Raw genomic sequence first — 24517 nt, forward strand, 5'->3', positions numbered from 1 at the left:
CAGTAGGTCCTAAACAGAATCGCAATAAGGACATCATGGTAAGGCCCCTGAGCGGGTGTGGTGAAAATAAAAGTGTCGACTCGTGCATGACGAATTTATTTATTTACAAAGATAAATAAGAACACTTCGGACCTAAAATTTATTACAAAGTGACACTGGTATTCGTCTGTTATTTTATGGTTATAATGTTTATAATATGTACATAAATAATCGCGAAAAAATTGCACTTATTAAAATTAAGAAAATATTTGGTAAATACTTTGGTAAGTTCAGGCAGAGCAATTACAACTATGGGACGAATGCTACAAATACATGAAGAATAGTAAGTCTAGACTAGACTCTAGAGTGCTCTAGAGTCTAGAGCTCTTATGCCATGGGTGATGAACTCTCTTGACTAGTGAGTGTGCTATGAATGTGGATCTAGTACTGGACTAGACTCCTTGTACTTTTAGAGTACCTACATAGTTGCTTTTTGCCCTAAGTAATTGCAATTGCTTTGGCTGACCTTGCTTCAAATTTCTATATTTAGATGCTAAAATTCTCCTCTAACCTCCTCAAATGATCAACATTCTCCTGAGTAGGACTATGACTTAAAATATTATTCTTATAAACGTCCATACTTCTTTGGGCAGTCGCCATGTTGCTATAAACTTCGCGCGGCAAAAGGCGAGGTTGCGCGGGAATTTTGACAGGTGCTGTCAAAAGGCTGCGTTCAGGAAAGAAGCGTTCGTTCGGATATTGTGGCAAAAAAGGCACTTCCGGTTTAAAAGGTAAGCTTCTTTGTATCTGTGGTTGCGTGATGTTGTTAATAGATTTCATCCACTGTTGTTGTTGTGTTGGTGGGATTCTGTTAGGGTAGTTAAAGATCCATAATCGGTCGCCTACGAACATCGGCCGGGGGGCTACGATGCCGAGGCTGCTGTAATATTGCTGCGCCAATAGTTCTACGTCGTTGGTGTACTTGCGTTTCCATTTCGTGCGTCGGTTTTGGAACCAGATTTTGATCTGCAAGTGAAATTATTATTTACTAAAAGAATAATGAAAACTTAAAAAACGAAAACAGAGGTATACATTCTGCCCTTTCTGGAGCCTAATAGTTGGGATTGCGAAACTCGGATTACACACATTTAACCAAATGAAGGTATTAAAACTATTTCCAACTTGCTGGGAATTCATTCAAAACGCTTTTTATGGATTTAATTTAATTGGCCTATTAGTCGTAACTGCCTTGGATGGTGAGTTGGTAGGAGGTGGAGAAAGCGTGTCCCAGCGTGGAGGCTCCATTCTAAAAGACCGGACCACACACCTCCAATCAGATGAGAGGATGACATAAAAAAGATTGCAGGCCCTCTCTGAGGCTTGGAGGGACATTGGATAGGCGTAGGTATGCATCAGTGGGCAAATACTGGCTGAAGATGAAGGAGAAGAGATCGAACGCAAATACCTGGGTCTCTGTCAGCCGTAACTGCCGCGCCAGACGTCCGCGGGCCGCGACGGACAGGTACCGGTTTTTCTCGAACTCTGCTTCTAGACTCTTGATCTGCTGCGCGCTGAACGCGGTGCGCGCGCGCTTGCCTCTGGAGGAGCCTGCGAACAAATTAGTTTTATTGAATACTTGCTTTATTGTATTACGCAGTTACCGTCAATGTGCACCAGCATATTTTTTTTGTCGGGATGACTGTCATAGGGCAAGAACTCTCTTATTTGTAGCTATACGTATGTCGCTCAGTCACAGTCAGAAAGGAAGAGCTTCACTCCTTCTGCATAGCGACCTTCAGTCTTACCTGATAGACCAGGGGTTCCCAATCTTTTTCAGTCCGCGGCGCACTTGCAAGTTTAAAACTCCCCTCTACTGCCCCCTCTCTACTGTCTACGGCGCCCCAGGGCGCCATGGCGCACAGTTTGGGCACCCCTGTGATTGACGGTATTCGGTATTCTCCACCATTGATCTTAGTATCCAATCATCCTGCTTTTGTACTAAAATGACAAATCGGTCGGACAAATTGGTGCAATCGAACTGTCGTGTGTAGTTCTGCCTTATCGCTTCCTAGCATAGCATACCTTGAATATTTTGGACTAGGCTTTTGATTTCAAGCCAACCAACCAAATGTCTACTCCGTGCAAATGTCAACGAGTTAACACTTTACAGAAAATTGTTGCCAATAAATACCTGGGCTCATTAATCATTATTCAGATTTTTTTGAAGCAGGTAACTAATTTTAGAATTTTTCAAGGACTACCCAATGATATTGGTTCTGAAACGCACTAGACTTAGGTGCTTATCTTTGTAGAAAAGTCACCATTGCTGTCTTTTAAAGTTAAAATTTCCGACCAAGGGTGGGGTGATGACAAAGGATAGTTTTATAGATATTATAAATCTAATCTTATATCTTTAAACGAGCAATTCTTATATATTTATTTGTATTTATATATTTCGGGGAAACGGCTCTAACGATTTCGATGAAATTTGCAATATGGGGGTTTCCGGGGGCGAAAAATCAATCTAGCTAGGTCTTATCTCTGGGAAAACGCGCATTTTTGAGTTTTTATATGTTTTCCGAGCAAAGCTCGGTCTCCCAGATATTATGACGATTATTATAACGGTTAAGTAAGAGGAGAACACAGCTGACACAAAGCAGCTAGTGATGCGTAGATTATTAGTTTCTAAGTGGTTTATAAAGTGAAGTCCTTTTTCCGTTTATTTACAGCTGAAAGCCATTCTCTTCAGCATTCTCTTTCTTTTTCCTAAAAATTAGGAACCGTTTGAGAGATCATTACAACGTTATTATTGTCCCGGCCAATTACTAACTCCGGGCAGACAGGACGGACACGGCGTGTCGTCGCCGCGCAGTTATTTTCAATAAACACCTCTCCTTGAGTAATTAGAGGCAATAAATCACTATGTCATTCGACTACCGACAGCGCCATCTTGGATAGAGCGCCGCCGTTTAACGTGAACGCATCCTAATTATCCCGCCAAAATACACATCGCGCCAACGTCACGATGAAGACTAAAAAAATGTCGCTGTACTCTATACATAAGGAACAAGGTTGAAGATTGTGTGATTTCTAATTTTACAAGTGATTTGCTTTTGTTGTAGACGGTCAGAATGAATGTGGAGACGATTTATTAGATCTCGCGATCGTTAAAGAAATTTCAAAGAACATATGTTAAAACGGGTTGTATTTCAGTTTCAATATGATTTAATGAGCGTCGTTTGACTTTAAAACGTTTTAAAAAGTTGTAAAAACTGAATATCCGGTGACTTATATGTTTTTTAATTGCGTTCCGTTTCATTTAAGACTTTGGAATCGATCTATTATGCCAAGAGCAATAATGTTGTGTGTAGATTAATTAGCGTTTAGAAATAGACATTTGCGAGTTTGAAGTGGTGGAGAAGCGTTCCTGAGATTTCTCGGGCAGGGGTAGGCCAATTAACATCAATTTATCGTCAAGTGTCAACTGACGGGTTTTGTACGATTGTTTTAACAATTCAAAGATAAATTAAGTCGTTATTTATAACGGTGAATGAAATATTTGTGTATATTTACGACGTTCGCGGACAATAAACTTATCTTTTGAAAATGTATTAAAAAAAAAAGACTTTTTATAATTCCGTCAATCAAGACGATCAAAGCTGAAAAGCGAATTATTAGCACGATTGTTAGAAATCAAACGTCTGTGAGAACATGTTCTTGATACCTAATAAACTTTCTGAAAATATAAACAGTTTCCAACGGCAATAACTCGTGCTAACTAGCAATTTGAGAAAAAAACGCGGGCATTTAATTTATTTACGAGCTGGTGGCAATAAAGGCGACTTTAACAGTTTTTTTCGGTCAGTAGTTTTTGACTGGATTGGATATTTTCTGGTTAGTTTACCAAAAAAAAACTATCTTTCACACGCATGGAGTGAAAAAGTCCATCTATGTTTGCAGCTGATTTTTTCAAATGCGTGATCTCTTTGAGCTGGAATACCTGAGTATGCTGGTATTTGCAGCTCCTGCATTTAAACTGCAATCTAGCTCGAAAATATTGTAAATTTATATTTTTTATTCAAATGACTTCCTCTTCAAATGCTTTCTGTCTGTGTAGTTGTAAATCGCTATCACCGATGGTAAAAAATGCTGATTTACAGAACCTCCACCATCTTGAGATGGAATAGGGGACATTACTGCAATGTTCTGCCGCCAGAGTGCAGCACTACCGACTCCAGTAACTTCATAGACTAACTTATACATACTGATGTGCCTTAAACTGTTTATTGACAAGTTTTCACAGACAATAAAATATGACATTGATGCATCAAGGCGGTTTGTTAACAAGGGCCTACCGGTAAACGCGAAAATCGAAATTTTGTTATCTGCCTCTTTATCGCTCGAATATGCAAGAGTGATAGAGAGGTTAGATCAAGAAATTTCGATTTTCTTGTTTCGCGGTAGACCCCCAGATTGTGACAGATAGTGGTAGTGGCGCTATTGAAGTCTGTTAAATTTACAGTTGGGAAAACATTTGGGATAAAGTCTGTTCGAAAAGAGAAAGTATTGGGTCCCATGCATTCCACGACTCTTCTCTTTTCGCACATACTATAGTATCTTCGACTTCGATAGACTTAAATCTCAAGATGGTGGAGGTTCTGTATTCGGTTGCGGCATTTTTTAATACAAATAGCACATGAAATGTACTTTATTAATTGAGCGTTTCTTTTATTTTTTGCCATTTTTATATATTTTGATCTCTTTTGCCACTTTTGTGTTATTTCTACTCAGAATCACGAGCTCTTTCGAAATGAAATGAAATTGAAATGAAATTGAAATGAAATTGAAATGAAATGAAATGAAATTGAAATGAAATTTATTATTCATAACACACAGTTATAGGTCAATACATAATGGGATTATTTTACATTTTGTATATTTGATACATACTTAATTACATTAGTTTTTATTATTATAATGCAAGAGGTAGATTGAAAAAATCTTGGTAATTATAGAAATTATTTTCCTCGAGCCATGTCTTCAGCCTAATTTTAAAGCTTTGGACGGATGCTGCATTTCTTACCTTGACCGGCAACCGATTATACACGGAGGGGCCCAGGTAGTATACGGATTTTTCCGTTTTGGCAAGTTTGTGCGAGATTGTACTTAGTCTATCTTCGTGTTTATTGCTGCGCAAGCCATAATTTGGATTCGTACCCCTGCGCTTGAATTCATCGATGTGTCCATAAGTGAACACGGCCACTTGGTACAGATATAAGCAAGGCAGGGGTAGTATATGAAATTCCTTAAACAGCTCGCGTGCTGAGGCGTCTCCAGACACGCCGGCCATCGCTCGAACTGCTCTCTTTTGCATCGAGAACACTCGCTGCCATTCCGAGGATCGGCCCCATAGCTCGGTGCCGTACGTTAGCAGCGAGTGGACCGTTGCGAAATAACATTCGCGCACCGTCGCTCGCCCGGCTGTGCTCGCCAGCCGCCGCAGCGCGAAGCATGCGCTCCCGAGCCGGCCGCACATCTCATCTATGTGAGTGTCCCACACCAGGGCGCCATCAAGGTAGAAGCCGAGGAGACGCGTGCACGTCACATGCTGTATCTGGGCATCGCCCGCACTTACCTTCAGGTTCCGTGTTGGATGCCCATTGAGTTTGAACGTGATAAAGCACGTTTTCTCTTTGTTGAGTGCTAAGCCGTTCGACTTAAACCAGTCCTGTAGCTGCCCCACAACGCTGTTAAGAGCTCCCTCCAACTCTCGTGCAGATGGCGTGCTCACCACGGCTGTGACATCGTCGGCGTACATGTATATACTTGCGCCATTTATTGCCCGTGGTAGGTCGTTTAGGAGCAAGCGATCGAATCGATCCTAATGGGATAAAACAATGTCCCAGATTTTTTTCCTATTGTGTTACCATTTCCCCATATACTTTGTATGGCGGTTGGCGGTAACAAAAAGGAAATAAGTTTGAAAAATTTATGGAAATTTTAGGACACTTTTTTTCTCCTATAAGGATGAAAAGGGCTCGCAATTGAGTATTATATTCTTTGCTCGCAATCCTGACTAGAAATAACACAAAAGTGCAAAAAAGGTCACAATATATAAAAAAATCGGGCAAGTGCGATTCGGACTCGCGCACGAAGGGTTCCGTACCATATAAAAAAAAACAAAAAAAAAGCAAAAAAAAAACGGTCACCCATCCAAGTACTGACCACTCCCGACGTTGCTTAACTTTGGTCAAAAATCACGTTTGTTGTATGGGAGCCCCATTTAAATCTTTATTTTATTCTGTTTTTAGTATTTGTTGTTATAGCGGCAACAGAAATACATCATCTGTGAAAATTTCAACTGTCTAGCTATCACGGTTCGTGAGATACAGCCTGGTGACAGACGGACGGACGGACGGACGGACGGACGGACGGACGGACGGAAGGACGGACGGACGGACGGACAGCGAAGTCTTAGTAATAGGGTCCCGTTTTACCCTTTGGGTACGGAACCCTAAAAATGGCAAAAAATAAAAGAAACGGTCAATTAGCAATCCAAACTCCACAGATATCGTTCCAAACTCAAATTAGCCGTTTGAATCGTTCCACGCACACACGTAAGTTGATGTCTCATTTTCTAAATCCGTTCCACGCAGATAAATCTCGCGTCTCGTTAACTCCCCCCGTAATTACGGTGGAAAAAGAAAAATTGTCTATGGTTAGAAACATGAAAGCGGTAGTGGCCAGTATCTTTAAAATGTTGTACAACTGTCAGAGTTCGAATAATGTTTTAGGATATCGTTATTCATCTTAATATTATTTGTATGTTTGTCAAAATTGGAGTCTATTAAAAAGTAGAAATATTTAGGTAAAGAAGAGACGCTTTCCATATAGATTTTCGTACATTGACCGGGCTGTTGACATCTCTATTGCACTCGCATTTTTATATTGCTGTCACGCTCGCACAGTGACTTTGACAACCGGCATCATGGGCGAGACACCAATATAATTATATGCGCGTGCAATAGAGATAGCAAACAGGCAGGTCAATGTACAACAATCTATGTGGAAAGTGTCTCTGCTTTAGCGATATAGGTACCTAGCTGAAGAATTATGTTTTGGTTCTCTTCGCCATACAAGTTGTGCGAGAGACCGGTGCAATTATATACATATTTCCCTAACTTGAGTATAACTCGTAATAGGGAATTTATTATTGAGAGCCTGTTGTGTCCCACTGCTGGGCAATGGCCTCCCCCCGTTTTTTCCAGTCTTCCCAGTTTTGAGCAGTCTTCGGCCATTCTTTTAAAAAGGAGTCTAGCTCGTCTCGCCATCGCCGACGTGGTCTGCCAAATCCCCGTTTTGAGCTGGGCTGCCACTCTGTGGTAATCTTGGCCCACAGCTCACTCGGCATACGACAGACATGGCCAACCCAGTCCCACTTCAGCTTAGCCGCTTTCCGAGTTACATCGATGACTTGTGTTCTGGAGCGCAGCGTGGTGTTCCGGATAGGCGTAATAGGGAATATTACTAGTGATGTACCGACTATTGATTTGGCCGACTAATCGGCGCTCGAATGGCCGATTAGTCGGCCGACTAGTCGGCTAGTTGGCCAGATCATTAGTTTCGTATAAGTTCAGGTGAAAAACAATAGTTTTGCTCCTTTGGTTGCGCTATTCATCATATCTTGCTTGGCTAAAAGGTGTTTTTCTACAGGTTCAAAGACCTATCACAAGAATCCTCGTTCAATTTCTGTCTTTAGTTCTTTTATTTTGCGATCCTGAGCAGACCGTCAGTACAGCTTGTAGGAGGTATTTCCAAGGCTCTATTTCCCGTAAGTAGTCGCCAGTTAAGAACCTATCCCCTGTGGTCAGCGTCTTTATACGAGCAACGTGCCCTAAGTCTCTAAATTTTGCAATAACATAATTAGTTCCTCATGGCTCGACCATTAAAAAAAAACAGAAACTGAATAATAATAAAAAAAATTAACTATCGAACTTGCACATGAAATTACACGAGAATCAGTTGAGATCGACCTGGGGAGCGATTTTTGAATTTCGATTGCTCGACTTCGTCACTCGAAAATCGGTGGAAAACGGCGAATTGCTAATTTTTGAAATACGAGCGATAGAAATATGGAATCGAGTGGTATTGACCACTCGTTTTCAATTCTATTCGTAGAATTTAAATGCCTATATAGTAGTGGAGATATTATTGAACGAAATACACGAAATATAGCGGTCAAAATTCAAAAATCGGGCCCCTGTAGAGAAAAACAAGATCCCACCAACATATGATAACGATCAAACGGTCAATTATATGAACAAAAGTTTTCGTATGCACCCTGAATAGGTATTTTAGTAAAATAAACATAAAACATATGGTAAATATTGACTGTTGATTTCTTTTTTTTCTGTTTTTCTTTCACTAATAAAGTGCCGACTAATCGGCCATTTTTGCCGACTAGTCGCCGACTAATCGCCGACTACAAATGTGGCCGGATAGTCGGCTTTCCCGACTAGTCGGCGACTAGTCGGTACATCCCTAAATATTACGCAAAACTGTGTAGAGGGCGTCACTAGGTCAATCACATGGCCTACCGTGAAACACGACAGTCGAAAGTTCGGTTTCTGCCTGTCTTATATCATTCTTGCCTATTCGATCGATAAAGAGGCAGATAAAGGAATTTCGATTTTCGCGTTTCTCGGTAGGCCACCTGTAAACAAACCGCCTTGATGCATCAATGTCATAGTGAAAACTTGTCAAAAAACTGTTTAAGGCCTAGTATGTATAAGTTACTCTATGGTTTACAAAACAAATAGTGCTGCACTCTGGCGGCAGAACATTGCAGTAATACTCCCTATTGGCTCTGCCAGCAGTGGTGCCGAAGCTAATTTGGTTTTCATTTAATTAACCACATTCATCCACATTGAAAGTACTTAACTGACTATAAATTAGGCAAGCTGGTGGGAATCGAGTTCTATGGACGCTTTGCCACTCATTAGCTTGAAAGTCGTCCGATACTATTTCGCCGCACACTTCCTGCCATATCTTTCTGATCTGGGGGCACGGTAGTGTCCCTGACAAAACGAGCAAAGCGAACCGCAATCACTAATTTTACTTTACAGATTCCTTTAACTCAATAACGCTGCCATGAAATTAAAACGTTGTTACCGATCACTAGTACTTATTTATAAGCTCTAAAAACAAAAAAGAACAGTTTCAAAGAAAATTAAAAAAAGGAATTGATCTGGGGGCACGGTAGTGCCCCCGCCAAGACGAGCAAAGCGAAGCGCAAGGGCACTACCTAGTAGGTAGTACCTACCTTTTCTCGAAGCGCTTCGTCGTTTTTTTTTTTGAACCCTCATAACTTGGGTTTGGATACACCAGATAAACAAACTCTCGGGATATGATGTTAATAGTGGACTTGTTAAGCATAGAAAACGCCGAAAACGGCGAAGCCTCATATTTTGACTAATGTGTAGAGTTTGTGAAGTTAGGGGTTGTAGAGTTAGAAGCTTGGCTCTACAAGAGATCTAATAACTTTTGGACAGTGCCACGACTAACAGAGCCTTATGGTTTAGTCTTAGCAACATTTTACATGAAAATGTTTTTGGTGGGATTTGGTTAACTTGGTTAAACCGGTAATAAGTTGGACTAAAAGTAAGAAATAAAAACTTTCGTTTGAATCCTCGCGGCGCGAGTTTGACTCGCAGTCTCGCATTGATTATGTATTTTCGTGTGTGATTATTTTTGTTTTAGAACAGAATGGTTTTAGGTAAGTTTTTTTTATCTTAAGTTAAATCAAATTAAGTATTATTAAACATGAATGCCTCTTTCGGATCAGTTTTCAAATAAAATAAAGACGTCGTTTAGTCACCGCGCCGCGTCCGCGTAGCGCGACGGGAAATGGTCCGCGAAGGCGCGAAGTGTCGTAAGATTTTTTATTCCCATTTTTAAGTGTAAAATTACAGCGTTTTTATAAAATGTGTTATTTGAGAATTACTATCTATTTCTTGATAGGGTTCGTGTTCCGTACCTACTTCAAAAAGAGAAAACGGACCCTACTATGATCTTTTTGATACCTAATAAGACATTATGTAAAATAATTCTGCTTGCACTTGGCGGGCCATAATTCTGTAACTTAAAACCTATATAAAATATTTTTTTATTCTATTCTATGTATTCTATTCCCTTTATAGGATCACTTTGTGATGTGAGAGTTGTGTGTGTCTGTCAGTCCGTCCATCAGAGATGATTTGTGCAGTGTGTCCCTGAAAACATTCTAACCTAACCTAACCTAGGCCGAAAAACGAAAATAGAAACTCTTTTTTATCTGTCTCGCCATGGCTCGAGTATCTTCTTCTTCCTCGCGTTATCCCGGCATTTTGCCACGCCTCATGGGAGCCTGGGGTCCGCTTGACAACTAATCCCATGATTTGACGTAGGCACTAGTTTTTACGAAAGCGACTGCCATCTGACCTTCCAACCAGGGCCGGATTAAGCATGTCGGGGCCCCTAGGCAGTGCGACGCTCGGGGCCCCCTACAGTCAATTCTGCACACAGCATATTCAGTACAGGGAAATAAGTTTGCGTTTTTAATTTTAATCTTCAGGCGTCGGCCGAGCCGATCCAAATCGTACGATGTCATTTGCGCTCTTATTGCGTGGACATAAAGCTTTATTCTATCGGTTTTTGCTGATTCCGTCTCGCGTCAAGTGTGGGGAGAGCCCTTTAGGCTTAAGGCCAATTCCCAGTGGAATACCAACGATGTGAGCTTCAGCGTCACTTTCCTATCTACCTCTAATGGCAAATTTTAAGCGAGGCTGAAGGCTAAGTTCAACTAGTGCCGCAAAGTTGATTTTCTCAATAGTTAATATTTTGCGAGGCTGAACAGCGATTGTCCGACCATAAGACCAAACGCCGAATCAACCTAATAATAAAGAATTTCCATATGTTAAAACTACTTAAATTACTAGAGTTAGACCAAGATAAGCCTGCAACAATTTTGATAGCACTTGCACTGCAAGTGTTATTTTAAACTTAAAAACTTCTATGAAATTATGACGTATAAATAACACTTGCACTGCGTATGCTGTCAAAATCATTGCAGACTTTTCTTGGCCTAACTCTATTCATTCACCAGTCAAGCTAACATGTAGATGATACAGGATCAACTAAGAAACTAAAAATATACGCGAGCGTAGCGAGCGCGAAATTTTTCGTTAACAATATCGCAAATTGTGAAAGCGTGTTAAAAGGCCGGGTATCGATCTTCATCTGGGCCTAAAAGTCCGAAGTGCCCCAGTGCGGCGAGCTTTCATGCGAAATCAAAGTCTTGCTTCATCAGGCTTCAGGATAAATAGTTGAGCACAAACACGAACCAATGTCCATTGTATTAAAAAGCGAGACCGCAGGCCGAGCTTAGCGCAGCGAGGCCAAAGGCTAAGCTATGAAGTAGAGGAGATGTGGAACACAAACCAATGGTAAATTGAGGTAAAAAACCGGGCAAGTGCGAGTCGGACTCGCGCACGAAGGGTTCCGTACCATAATGCAAAAAAAAAACGAAAAAAAAGCAAAAAAAAAAAACGGTCACCCATCCAAGTACTGACCACTCCCGACGTTGCTTAACTTTGGTCAAAAATCACGTTTGTTGTATGGGAGCCCCATTTAAATCTTTATTTTATTCTGTTTTTAGTATTTGTTGTTATAGCGGCAACAGAAATACATCATCTGTGAAAATTTCAACTGTCTAGCTATCACGGTTCGTGAGATACAGCCTGGTGACAGACGGACGGACGGACGGACGGACGGATGGACGGACGGACAGCGAAGTCTTAGTAATAGGGTCCCGTTTTACCCTTTGGGTACGGAACCCTAAAAAGGGAGGCTGAAGGTCGAGCATTCCTATGTAAACCTGGGGACACGTTCGTCTTCTTTCTTTTTCTTTGTTTTAATAAATAGTCGTCGTGATTCTGAGTCGAAATAATGCAAAAGTTGTTGGTTGTTCGAACAAAAGTGAACCATTTTTCCTGAAAACCCCTATTATTACAACAGGTACGCAGAATACGCCCCGTAAACTGTAACGTATTGCTTCAATCTTATTACAGTATTTCATTAATTTAAAGAATGGATCGAAAAAAAACAATAACAAAGCATACTCATTATTATAAGAATAAAAAATTTACTCATGAATTTTTACCCTATGGAAAAAAAAATTTGGTGCGCGCTTAGAATCCGGGGCCCCCTAGCCGAGGCGGGGCCCCTAGGCAGTTGCCTACTTTGACTTAGGGTTAATCCGGCCCTGCTTCCAACCCAGAGGGGAAACTAGGCCTTATTGGGATTAGTCCGGTTTCCTCACGATGTTTTCCTTCACCGAAAAGCGACTGGCAAATATCAAATGACATTTCGTACATAAGTTCCAGGAAAAACTCATTGGTACGAGCCGGGGTTCGAACCCGCGACCTCCGGATTGAAAGTCGCACGCTCTTACCGCTAGGCCACCAGCGCTTGTCTCGCACGCTCTTACCGCTAGGCCACCAGCGCTTGTCTCGCACGCTCTTACCGCTAGGCCACCAGCGCTTGTCTCGCACGCTCTTACCGCTAGGCCACCAGCGCTTGTCTCCATGGCTCGAGTATACAAGAGCGAATTTCGATTCGTTTTTCGCGGTATCGCAGAGCGACATAGTGGCGGATTTCCCTTAAGGCCCGTAGGCCCGGGCCTATAGGGCGGCCAGATATTAGGGGCTGCAGTCTCTATATGGTGGGTCCTGAGATATTAGGGGCGGCTAGTACTTACTACAGGGCCTGGGGCGGCAAAGACTGCAAATCCACCACTGGAGGTCCTGTAGATCTGGGTGAACTACGAGTCAACAATTGACAGACCTCATATCGGAGGCCAAGTAAGTCTCATTTTGGATCACATCAGTACAGAGGCAACGGAGTAAATAAGTATAATAACGATCAATTGTAAGTCCAAATAATTAAAATTTTGTAGAAAACAATTCAATGGACACCTGCCACACCAAAGGGGTTGTTAGAGTCATACCAAGAAAAGTCTGCAGCGGATTTGATAGCCTTCGCAGTGCAAGTGTTATTTTAAACGTCAAACTTCTATGAAATTATGACGTACTTATAAATAAGACTTGCATTGCGTGGGGTATCAAATCCGCTGCAGACTTTTCTTGGTCTAACTCTAGTGTGTTGCCGGCTTAAGAGTTAGGTAGGTACGCGCTCTTCTTAGTAAGAGTTAGGTAGGTACGCGCTCTTTTCTTGATTTCATGTTTTTGAGATATGAGAGATATCTAATCTGGAAATTTAACAAGATTTGAAAAGCTGGACAGATATATTTAGTTCAGTCTGCTTTTCCTACAAGTTATTTTTTTTAATCATATGATGTACAGCAGTCACGCTCTGTGATTGTTGATCCATTTATTTTTAGAGTAATAGCTAAATCGGACATTTCATAGCGTTAAGTGTTGAATATATTTATCTAATAGGACCCTAAAGGGCACAAAAATCGCGGAGCGTGATGGTACATCATTTTCTTTGTTCCTTCTTCTTCTTCAACCTAGCGTTTTCCAGGCCTAGCGCCAGGGTCCGCTTTCCTGCTCAATCTTCTCCACTTTGCCTGGTCTTTTTCTTTGTTATGTACTTTGAATTGAAGTTAAAGTACCTACTGGTTTCTCAAAAACTTTATTGGAACGAAGTTCCTTATCGCACGGTACGGACTTGGCGGATGATCCCATAGGCGAAAAAACTTCTGTGTAGAAGTTTCTGACGAGCTCACGAGTGTCACTACTCTTTCTTAACTTCATTCCAACCGAGTGTTCCACGACACTCTACCTGTAATCTTTGCGATTTCTAAAGGAGGACTACGTTTCTTAAGAGCCCATCAACGTGCACACTAGCGCCACTGCTAAATAATCGTGATTATTTAAATTTGACGAAAGATATTTAAAAAAGGGGGCCGCTACGTACTGTATTTTTTATTAATACAGTACTGTATTTTGTATTTAAGTACCTTTTGAATACATCAAACTAGTTTTTATGTTGCTGGATAATTGGATTCGTCAATCTATGCGTCCAAAGTTAAAACGGCCGTTTTTGTTTTGAGTTCATAGTTCGACGAATCCAGCAACATAAAAACTAGTTTGATGTATTCAAAAGGTACTTAAATAAAAAATACAGTACGTAGCGGCCCCCTTTTTTAAATATCTTTCGTTAAATTTAAATAATCACGATTATTTAGCAGTGGCGCTAGTGTGAACGTTGATGGGCTCTTTCTTAATTAACATTTTCACTTCAAGCACTTTTAAGAAAACAAACTGCTTAAAAAGCACCCAACAAAGACAACGAGCGATTCGCCAAAGGTAGTTCTGGTCTTCATTCAGTTCCACTTCGACGAAAGGCATTTTATGGATGGGAATTATTTATTTAGCGATTATAATACAAAGATCGCTATATAAGAAAACCTAGTAAGGTCACTGTGGCGAAGTCCGGCATACTTTATTTTTTTTTGACTTTGGAGTGATCTAGTTCCGTTAATTATTCACCTATGTTACTGCTTGTAATCGCATACGATGAAGAATTTAATAATTAATAGTTTAGCCTTAGTGACAGATCATTTCAAGCACAAATTAAGCAAAAACAATGGCATTTTTTAAAATTCGGCGAGTAGACGGACTTCCCGTGCAGTTTAAGGGAAGTCCGTCTAGTTATGATATCAGCCAATCTATGGGTGCGTATATGTTCGTAGTCAAATTCCTAAAAAGGACGGATCAAGACAATGAAAAGTGTATTTTAAACTTGTTAATATAGGGTTTAGATTCGAAATAAACACCATTTTTCTAAAACAAAGGCAAGTCCGGCATATACTACCAAAATGGGGTGGTAAACCTTTTTTGGCAAATAATTAAACATAATTATTTTTTTGATTTCCGAAATAAAAGATCAATAGTAATTATAAAATGAATTTTAATCGTTTCTTTTAATTTACTGAGATCAAAATTTAATAAAGTAACATCATGCGCAAAGTCAGGAGGGTTTTTTGATACCTTATCAAATCGTTATAATATTAAAGTCGCAAAAACAGTTGGTAATCTCTGATTTAACGAAAGTCCGGCATATGACGGACTTGCCTTGAACATAATAGACGGACTTTCCAACTTAGTCAAATTTTAATATGATAAATTGTGGAACGTATAATTACAAAACTAAGCTAATTTTTGATATTTTAAAAATAGAATAAAGACAATTGGTTCTTATGCTACCTACGTAGTTACTTTCTGATGCACAATCTTTTCAAAAACTATTTTTAACATTTTTTTTTCGAACGGCTGTCGCACTATGACTTCGAGTTCAAAACACGAAATTACTTGTTGAGGCGGATTGCTCTGAAGTTGGTTGTCACAGCGCCATCTGTTTTACAGTGACGGAAGTAGCGCGAAAAACTGGTTAATCGACTGGACTCCAAAGTCGCATACGCCTTCAAATTCAAAAGTTATAACATGTTGACGGACTTGCCTTGTAGACGGACTTGCCCACAGTGACCTTACCTAACCTAGCTTATCTGAGTGCACGGTAGTGCCCCCGCCAAGTCCAGCAAATAATAATGTTACATCTCCAGACTCTGAAAAACCGAAAGACACATCAGTTTTGACGGCCTCCTAGCCTAGTCGGTAGTTTTAATTATAATGGTGTTATAACTGCAATAGAAAAAACCGACTTCAAGCAAGACAAAATTAAGGTGTCGGTTTGATTAATTTACTATTTTACGTTGTAGTATTAGAGTATTTTTATTTTTGGGATTTACTAAATTAACTTTACCCCGTAAAATAGATGCTACTCACTTGATTGTTGATAATCAGCAACTTTATCCAACTCCTGCGCATCTGTCGAGCTCTCCACATCAACGTCACTTTTATCATCATCTGACTCATTATCATTATCATCAATATCATTATTATATTTCGGATAATCAAACACAGCTTTATCATTATCACCACTTGCACCAGGTTCATTATTTGTATCAACATCTTTAGTTTTAAATGTGTCTGAAAGGAGATTTTCTATTGAGAAGGGAAGTTTTCTCTCATTCTTTTCTGTTGCATTTTCGACGTCCATTTCTTCTGTGTGGTCCATCTTATTGTAACTTTTACAATTTGGGTATTTTTGTTGTTAGGTCCTATATACCTACTCTCTGCTTTTTCTGTTGTAATTTGTAATATAGCTTCTTTTAAAATCACTTTTTTGTTGTAATTGTTCGTAAATATAGCACCTAAGAATATAGATTTCTCTTTGTTTATTGCACTTTTTATATGACAATAAAAAACGTAACTCTATTAAGTATTATCGACTAATTATTACATGTATTACACACAGTTTCACCATTAGCACTAACACATAGTAGGTATTTTTTTAAGGACCAAAGTTCCAAACACCCTCACTCGCACGTCTTCACATAAAAGATCCCCACACCGTTTTGAAACTTTGAAGTCCGTGTCGAGTGTCTCACACGCGATAATAATTTAAACTACTCCCAAACTAACGACGCGTTTTTGTCAAATTGGTCCAAGCCAAGAATCTTAACTGCCTCTTCTGAAAAACATATTTGCGTTTCAACTTCTTTGACAAACAGAAACCAACCTTGTTTTCTAACATTAGAATTCAAATTTGGATGTGTTTTTAACACGATTTGACTTGTCGGAATAGTTTGATTGGAATGGAGATGAAGAGCTTCAGCTAATGGGCGTCTTTCGGGTTGACAATTCTGTATGCTTCACTTAAAGACCTCCCAAACAACTTCCAACCTTAATAACACTAGATAGAGTTGATATTTCGTTGAAGCGTCTTAAACGATGCAAATAGCTCTTGGAGCGCGCATGAAGATATAATTAGAGATTGACCAATCAGAGCGAGGGGGCGTGGCCGCTGCGCGAGCGCTTTGTAACATCGAAGACGATTTATTTAGGGAGTGAATTATGCGCGTGATCATTAATTGTGATAATTATTTAGTTAGTTTGTGTAATTGGACGCGTCGGAGGGGGTTTTGACATTTGTTATTAATGTGTAGATAATTATTTGATTGCGTTTCTTGGCTTTGACTTGGTAGAAAGGCCTGTACCTGATACGATTGAGTCGGTATGCACATAATTAGAGTCAGATGTAGATTTATGGTCTAATTTGTATTTCCTGTTCCTGTTGGATGAGTAAGAGACATGCCTACTTCATATCACCTTTTGAGTAGAGTTATTAAAGGAATCTAAGTTAGAAGAATATTAAGTTTCATGGGACTCTCTCTCTTTAATATGTTCTTTTTCAAGTATTTTAGAACTTTTAGAAGTCAGTCTGTAAAAGGTTGAGTCGGATATCTAATAGAATCTGTCATCATTTTTTTAGGCTTCCGTACCGGAAGTGTGACAAACCTACCTATCCTATGCCTCCGCTGCCCGTCTGTCTGTCCGCTGATGACTGTATCTCAATAACCGTAATGGATAAACAGTTAAATATTTCTCACTTTTCTCAGTGTGTTTATGTGTTTTTCGATTGCCGCTAGGTATAGCAACAAGGAAATGAAAGAACATCTGTGTAGGGATATATGATCACATCGCCCGCTAGTTTTACCAGTGCAATCAGGCAACCTCAACGCCGGGCAGCTTGTGGAAAATTGTTGGGGAGTGGCAACTTCACTTACCCGAGCGCTCTTCGGGGAGATCTGTCACCGGACAGGTGAGTGGTTGCTACTTAAGTTAGGTACTTACAGAGGCAGAGTTTCTTTTGATATAAAACTAGAACTGCCCTGAATGTTTTTCTTTGTTTTACTCGACTTGGCGGGGACACTACCGTGCACCCAGATTCATCTACCGCGGCGCGAGCATATTAGAAAATCGAAATTTTGTTTTCTGTCTCTCTATCGCTCTTGCATATTCGAGCGATAGGCGAAGGTAGCTACCTACCTAAGTAACAAAATTTCGACTTTCAATATTTGCGGACAGAAGTTGACAGGACCACCTATTTAAGAGCGCTATTACATTTCGGCGTTGAGCGAGTTTAGGTATTTTACGCGCTGCGGCAGGCCGTGCGAGCTCAGTACGCCGATCCCTTCTACCACACTCGCACTACAATGATGGATTAAACATTCTTGATCCTTCGCGAAGCATATTGAAATCAACCATAACAACACTAACTGTACTTAACTTTTAAAGTTCTAAAACTGTTATTTGGTAAGTACGAAAATACTAAATGCAGTGCAAATGTACATAGGGGCTGTTCATAAATTACGTCATCTATTTTTGACGATTTTTGACCCCCCCCCCCCCCCCCCCCCTCAAATCATCCAAAAATCAAGCTTCGGATGAATCTGTTTCCTCCTACGTCATGTTACCATCATCCGATGTCCAGACCCCCCCCCCACTCCTCCCATTTGAAACGACGTAATTTATGAATAGCCCCATACTTGTACTTATGAAGGTATATTACTCGAAAGAAATTATAGGTACCTACTCGCTTATTTACATGTTTCGTCATTACATTTGGTACCTATAGGTTGTAAAGTTTGTATCAACGAGGGTTTAAAAACGAACTGGTACTGAGGATCTAATGATGATTAAGGTGGTCACGGATACCAATCAACCATGTAGTAACATGATTAGGCTCGTTTGATTCGTCTCAACAAGATCTTTGACACTGAAGATACACAGGGTCTGATGATGGAGCTGGAAGGTGGCCACGGGTACCAGTCTATCATGTAACTAAACAACTTCGTGTTTGGGCTCGTTTGATTCGTCTCAACAAGATCTTTGACACAAGACAGTCCTGAGGGTCTGATGATGGAGCTGGAAGGTACCATTACCAATCAACCATGCAACTAAACCACATCGTGTTTAGGATCGTTTGATTCGTCTCAACAAGATCTTTGACACTAGGTGATACTCAGAGTCTGATGATGGAGCTGGAAGGTGGTCACCGGTACCAATCAACCATGCAACTAAACCACTTCGTGTTTAGGCTCGTTTTATTCGTTTCAACAAGATCTTTGACACAAGATAGTACTCAAGGTCTGATGTTGGAGCCGGAAGGTGGTCACCGGTACCAATCAACCATGCAACTAAACCATTTCGTGTTTAGGCACGTTTTATTCATCTCAACAAGATCTTTGACACAAGGTAGTACTCAGGGTCTGATGATGGAGCGCGAAGGTGGCGACGGGTACCTGTCTATCATCATCAGCTCCATCATCAGACCCTGAGTAGTATCTTGTGTCAAACATCTTATTGCGACGAATCAAACGAGCCCAAACACGAAGTGGTTCAGTTACATGGTAGACTGGTACCCGTGGCCACAGTCCAGCTCCATCATCAGACCCTGAGTACTAACTTGTGTCAAAGATCTTGTTGCGACGAATCGAACGAAGCCAAACACGAAGTGGTTTAGTTGCATGGTTGATTGGTACCGGTGACCACCTTCCGGATCCATCATCAGACCCTCAGTACTACCTTGTGTCAAAGATCTTGTTGCGACAAATCAAACGAGCCCAAACACGAAGTGGTTCAGTTACATGGTAGACTGGTACCCGTGGCCACAGTCCAGCTCCATCATCAGACCCTGAGTACTAACTTGTGTCAAAGATCTTGTTGAGACGAATCAAACGAGCCTAAACACGAAGTGGTTTAGTTGCATGGTTGATTGGTACCGGTGACCACCTTCCGGCTCCAACATCAGACCCTGAGTACTATCTTGTGTCAAAGATCTTATAGAAACGAATAAAACGAGCCTAAACACGAAGTGGTTTAGTGGCATGGTTGATTGGTACCGGTGACCACCTGCCGGCTCCATCATCAGACCCTGAGTACTATCTTGTGTCAAAGATCTTGTTGAGACGAATCAAACGAGCCTAAACACGAAGTGGTTTAGTTGCATGGTTGATTGGTACCGGTGACCACCTTCCGGCTCCATCATCAGACCCTGAGTATTATCTTGTGCCAAAGATCTTGTTGAGACGAATCAAACGAGCCCAAACACGAAGTGGTTTAGTTGCATATGGTTGATTGGTACCGGTGACCACCTTCCGGCTCCATCATCAGACCCTGAGTACTATCTTAAGTCAAAGATCTTGTTGAGACGAATAAAACGAGCCTAAACACGAAGTGGTTTAGTTGCATTGTTGATTGGTACTGGTGACCACCTTCCGGCTCCATCATCAGACCCTGAGTACTATCTTAAGTCAAAGATCTTGTTGAGCCGAATCAAACGAGCCCAAACACGAAGTGGTTTAGTTGCATGGTTGATTGGTACCGGTGACCACCTTCCGGCTCCATCATCAGACCCTGAGTACTATCTTGTGTCAAAGATCTTGTTGAGATGAATCAAACGAGCCCAAACACGAAGTGGTTTAGTTGCATGGTTGATTGGTACCGGTGACCACCTTCCGGCTCCATCATCAGACCCTGAGTACTATCTTAAGTCAAAGATCTTGTTGAGACGAATAAAACGAGCCTAAACACGAAGTGGTTTAGTTGCATTGTTGATTGGTACTGGTGACCACCTTCCGGCTCCATCATCAGACCCTGAGTACTATCTTAAGTCAAAGATCTTGTTGAGCCGAATCAAACGAGCCCAAACACGAAGTGGTTTAGTTGCATGGTTGATTGATACCGGTGACCACCTTCCGGCTCCATCATCAGACCCTGAGTCAAACTATCTTGAGTCAAATAAATACATATAGAATGTCAGGTCGTTTCAAATATTTTTAATCCTGTCCGGTAGTTTATTAAACTGTATCATTATAAATTATAATACTATAAAAACGGTGCTAGGATCAAAGTCTCTCGTTGCGGTTTACACGCACACAGTATAGCGTTTTACACGGCGCCCGCCGCACACAATGATAAAAAACCTCATCGTCGCCGTTGAAAATGTGCGGAGCCGACCGACACACGTCCTGCCTCTATAAGCTCTGCCGCGGCACTGAGCTGGCGCAGCGCGCGTCATCGGTAATATAGAGTAGTTTTCAAAAAATTGCCAAAAAATTATAGTAGAATTTCATAAACACTAATGTATACCAACAGTATAAGCAAACGTTGCAGATTGCTTGAGTATGAAAATGACTTCGATATTAAGTAGATTTTCGTAGGAATTGACACTTGTTTCGGAGAGAAAATCGAGTTCGTTTTACTTTGATTTTCTCTTTCTCAAAGGTATGTAGGAAAAATATAGTTTGATATGCCTAAAGTACAGGGTATTAGTAATACAAAATAGCCAGGTTTAGCAGAGTAAAATTCTCAACATTTCCAAATAAGAGCTCGCCATTCAGTGCTTCACGGGGTTTTTCGGAAACGACCATCAGAAAAAAAATCATTACTAATTTAATAAGTCCTTTTTCTAATATTTACAACGATATTTATAAAGATAAGAAGACGCTTTTACTGGAACACGTACTCATTGTTTCTAATAATGAGCGCAAAGTCCTGAATTTCGTCGACTAGTATCATCAATTTTGCATTATTTCGACTTTTCTTGTAAGAGCGCTCTTAAAATACGCATAAATAGTAATAAATACCTAAATAATACATTAATTGTAGTTTGTTTTAGTTTTACATTCCTGTTCTTGTTTATATTAGAGATGCAACGGATAGTTGTTTGGCCGGATACCGGATACCGGATATCGGCCTGACCATCGGCCGAATATCCGGTATCCGGCCGCCGAATATTCGGCCAGCGGAACTATACATACATTTCGGTTTTTCAGGTGCGTATTCTGCAGGTTTGACCTGTTTCCTAGTGAACGTTCGCGCGGACACATTTCTAGGTTCGAAATGAGTGCGCGTACAAGTCAGTGGAATGTATAAATTGCTTTAAAATAATAAACAAGTACGATTATGACCGTGTCTGTCTGTTTCTTAAATCCATTTTGTTTACTCCAAAATCAAGCAATGTTACTATCCGGTATCCGGCCGGATACTAGGTCACTATCCGGTATCCGGCCGGATAGTAAAAAACCGGCCGGATAGGCCGGATACCTGATAGTAACCGAATATCCGGTGCATCTCTAGTTTATATTGTTTTTTTAAAGTGAAAACTTCTTTAGCGGCGCTGTGCACTTTTTGAGGTGGGGAAAAAATGTTAAACTCGAGACAGCGTAACGCGTAAGGCGTGACGTCATGTGTGACGGACAATGTCATTGTTTTTTTATTTAAATGCCATCTAGTGAGTTTCCCTCAAACTGGTATTAATATAACTGTAGTCTGTAGTAAGTCAAGTCAAGTAAGTCATACATAGCTGCAGATATTTTGCACTAGATGGCGCTGTTATCAATATTTTGAGTTACAATGTCGTTGAGTATTCACTTCTGCCGGCACTCCCGGAGTGCACCCCGTTGTTTTTATTTTTATAAATCAGTAATAAAAACAAAAAAAAAACTATGTAAATACCTATAGAAGTTCTCACAAGTACCACAGAAGATTTCAAAACCAGCTCAAACACAGACCCAATTTAAAAGCAAAAATATCTTCATTAAACCGTCATTTCTATAATTACCGGCAAAAAAACCAACGCAAACAAATGTCCCACTAGATGTCAACAATAAATATCTCCACAAAAAATGTCTGCGCCCTTCTGAATAACCGAAATATTTTGTCACAATTATGAGTTGGCGGCGCCTGTTTTTTTTTAATGTTCTAGCAATAACTAAGTTGTTATAGACCTTTATTGTGTTGTGTTAAGGTTCATGAATGGTTAGTTAACTGCACTATAGAATTCCGCTACAAAAAATATTAGTTATTTTTATTAGTTAAAGGAATTTGAACGCAAACATATAAATTGCAAAAACTTCGCGCCTTTTCAAATAACCGGAATAGTTTGTTATAATTACCTACTGCTCTATGGCACGGCGCTTATTTTTTTAGAGACCCTGATTGATGCCCATTCAGCCAGTGAAAAAAGTACTACCAGTGTTTCTGCGTTGTTTGAAATCAGGGTTCCGTCTACCTCTACTCTACCTACTACTAGAGTTAGACCAAGAAAAGTCTGCAGCGATTTTGATAGCCCACGCAGTGCAAGTGTTATTTATACGTCATAATTTCATAGAATTTTGACGTTTTAAATAACACTGTCATCTCTGTGGCCGCTATAACAACAAATACTAAAAACAGAATAAAATAAATATTTAAGTAGGGCTTATTTTTGGCGTTTTTAGGGTTCCGTAGCCAAATGGCAAAAAACGGAACCCTTATGGATTCGTCATGTCTGTCTTTCTGTCTGTCCGTCCGTATGTCACAGCCACTTTTGTCCGAAACTATAGTGTGTCAAAGGACTGTCTAATCTCAAACATAGATAGAGAGAATCATACTATCTTTGTCTTACACTAGTACTAGTACCCAAAAGAAAAGGATGGGTATAGTTTTGTTTGTTCCTATTTACTGACAAATTGGTTTGACCAGCTATATAAGAACTATAGTATACTGTTGAAACTTGGTAAGTAGGTAGATGTATTCTGTGAACCGCATTAAGATTTTCACACAAAAATTGAAAAAAAAAACAATAAATTTTGGGGGTTCCCCATACTTAGAACTGAAACTCGAAAATTATTTTTCCTTAAAACCCATACAGTGTGGGATATCTATGGATAAGACCTAGGTCTTCAAAAATGATATTGAGGTTTCTAATATAATTTTTTTTCTAAACTGAATAGTTTGCGCGAGAGACACTTCCAAAGTGGTAAAATGTGTCCCCCTCCCCCTGTAACTTCTAAAATAAGAGAATGATAAAACTAAAAAAATATATGATGTACATTACCATGCAACCTTCCACCGAAAATAGGTTTGAAAGAGATCTAGTAAGTAGTTTTTTTTAATACGTCATAAATCGTAAACCGCAATTTTATTATGTTATTTGCTGCTACGGAACCCTTCATGGGCGAGTCCGACTCGCACTTGGCCGCTTTTTTCCTTTCGTGCGCGAGACCGGCTCGCATTTCGTCGGTTTTTTTTATACCCGTCAATGCTGTTATGGAACCAAAGGTTTTTTTAATGCCACTACGGACCCCTAACAAACTCTATTTGACAGTTCCCGTACGCATTTCCGCATATTTTAATCCGTGGCATGCGACCTTTCAACTTTAGCGCTTCCAAATTGCTTCGGTATGCGCCATGGCGCTACCATCTATAATTTATGGTTTCACCAACTTTAATATGCGAGCGGCGAAAGTTGGAACTAATACAACTTCATGGTAACTGTCACTTTTTATGTGACTACTAGCGCCACTGCTACTACATTTGTAAAATTGTCTTGTGAATGCGGTTGGTAAAATTTAAAATTTCTAGTCTTTTCATATATTTTAAGGATACATAAACGGTAAAGTTATGTTTGTTTATGGGAACTATTAACATGTGGGGAGGGTCGATTTCATGCCCTTATTGGTTAATTAGGCTTGAGTTTTGTGTTAGTTTAAATTGTTTAAAACCGTTCCGGTATAGATAACATATGCCTAATAGTAAACAGTAGGTAAAGCTATTTTTTCGGACTACCTAATAGCAGGCGTGGC

At 40.2% G+C, this 24517-nt stretch overlaps 1 protein-coding gene across 1 annotated transcript; it reads right to left on the reverse strand.

Moving 5' to 3' along the window:
- Positions 1-517: 517 nt before the first annotated feature.
- LOC134802672 (homeobox protein zampogna-like) lies at positions 518-16119 on the reverse strand. The gene is made up of 3 exons (XM_063775305.1): positions 15828-16119; positions 1445-1587; positions 518-1005 (listed from the first exon to the last, which is right to left on the reverse strand). The coding sequence occupies exons 1-3, from the start codon at positions 16117-16119 to the stop codon at positions 526-528; spliced, it is 915 nt and encodes a 304-aa protein (XP_063631375.1). The 3' UTR covers positions 518-525.
- Positions 16120-24517: the final 8398 nt, after the last annotated feature.

This window comes from Cydia splendana, chromosome 25 (assembly GCF_910591565.1).
Source record: "Cydia splendana chromosome 25, ilCydSple1.2, whole genome shotgun sequence".
NCBI classification, from domain to species: domain Eukaryota; kingdom Metazoa; phylum Arthropoda; class Insecta; order Lepidoptera; family Tortricidae; genus Cydia; species Cydia splendana.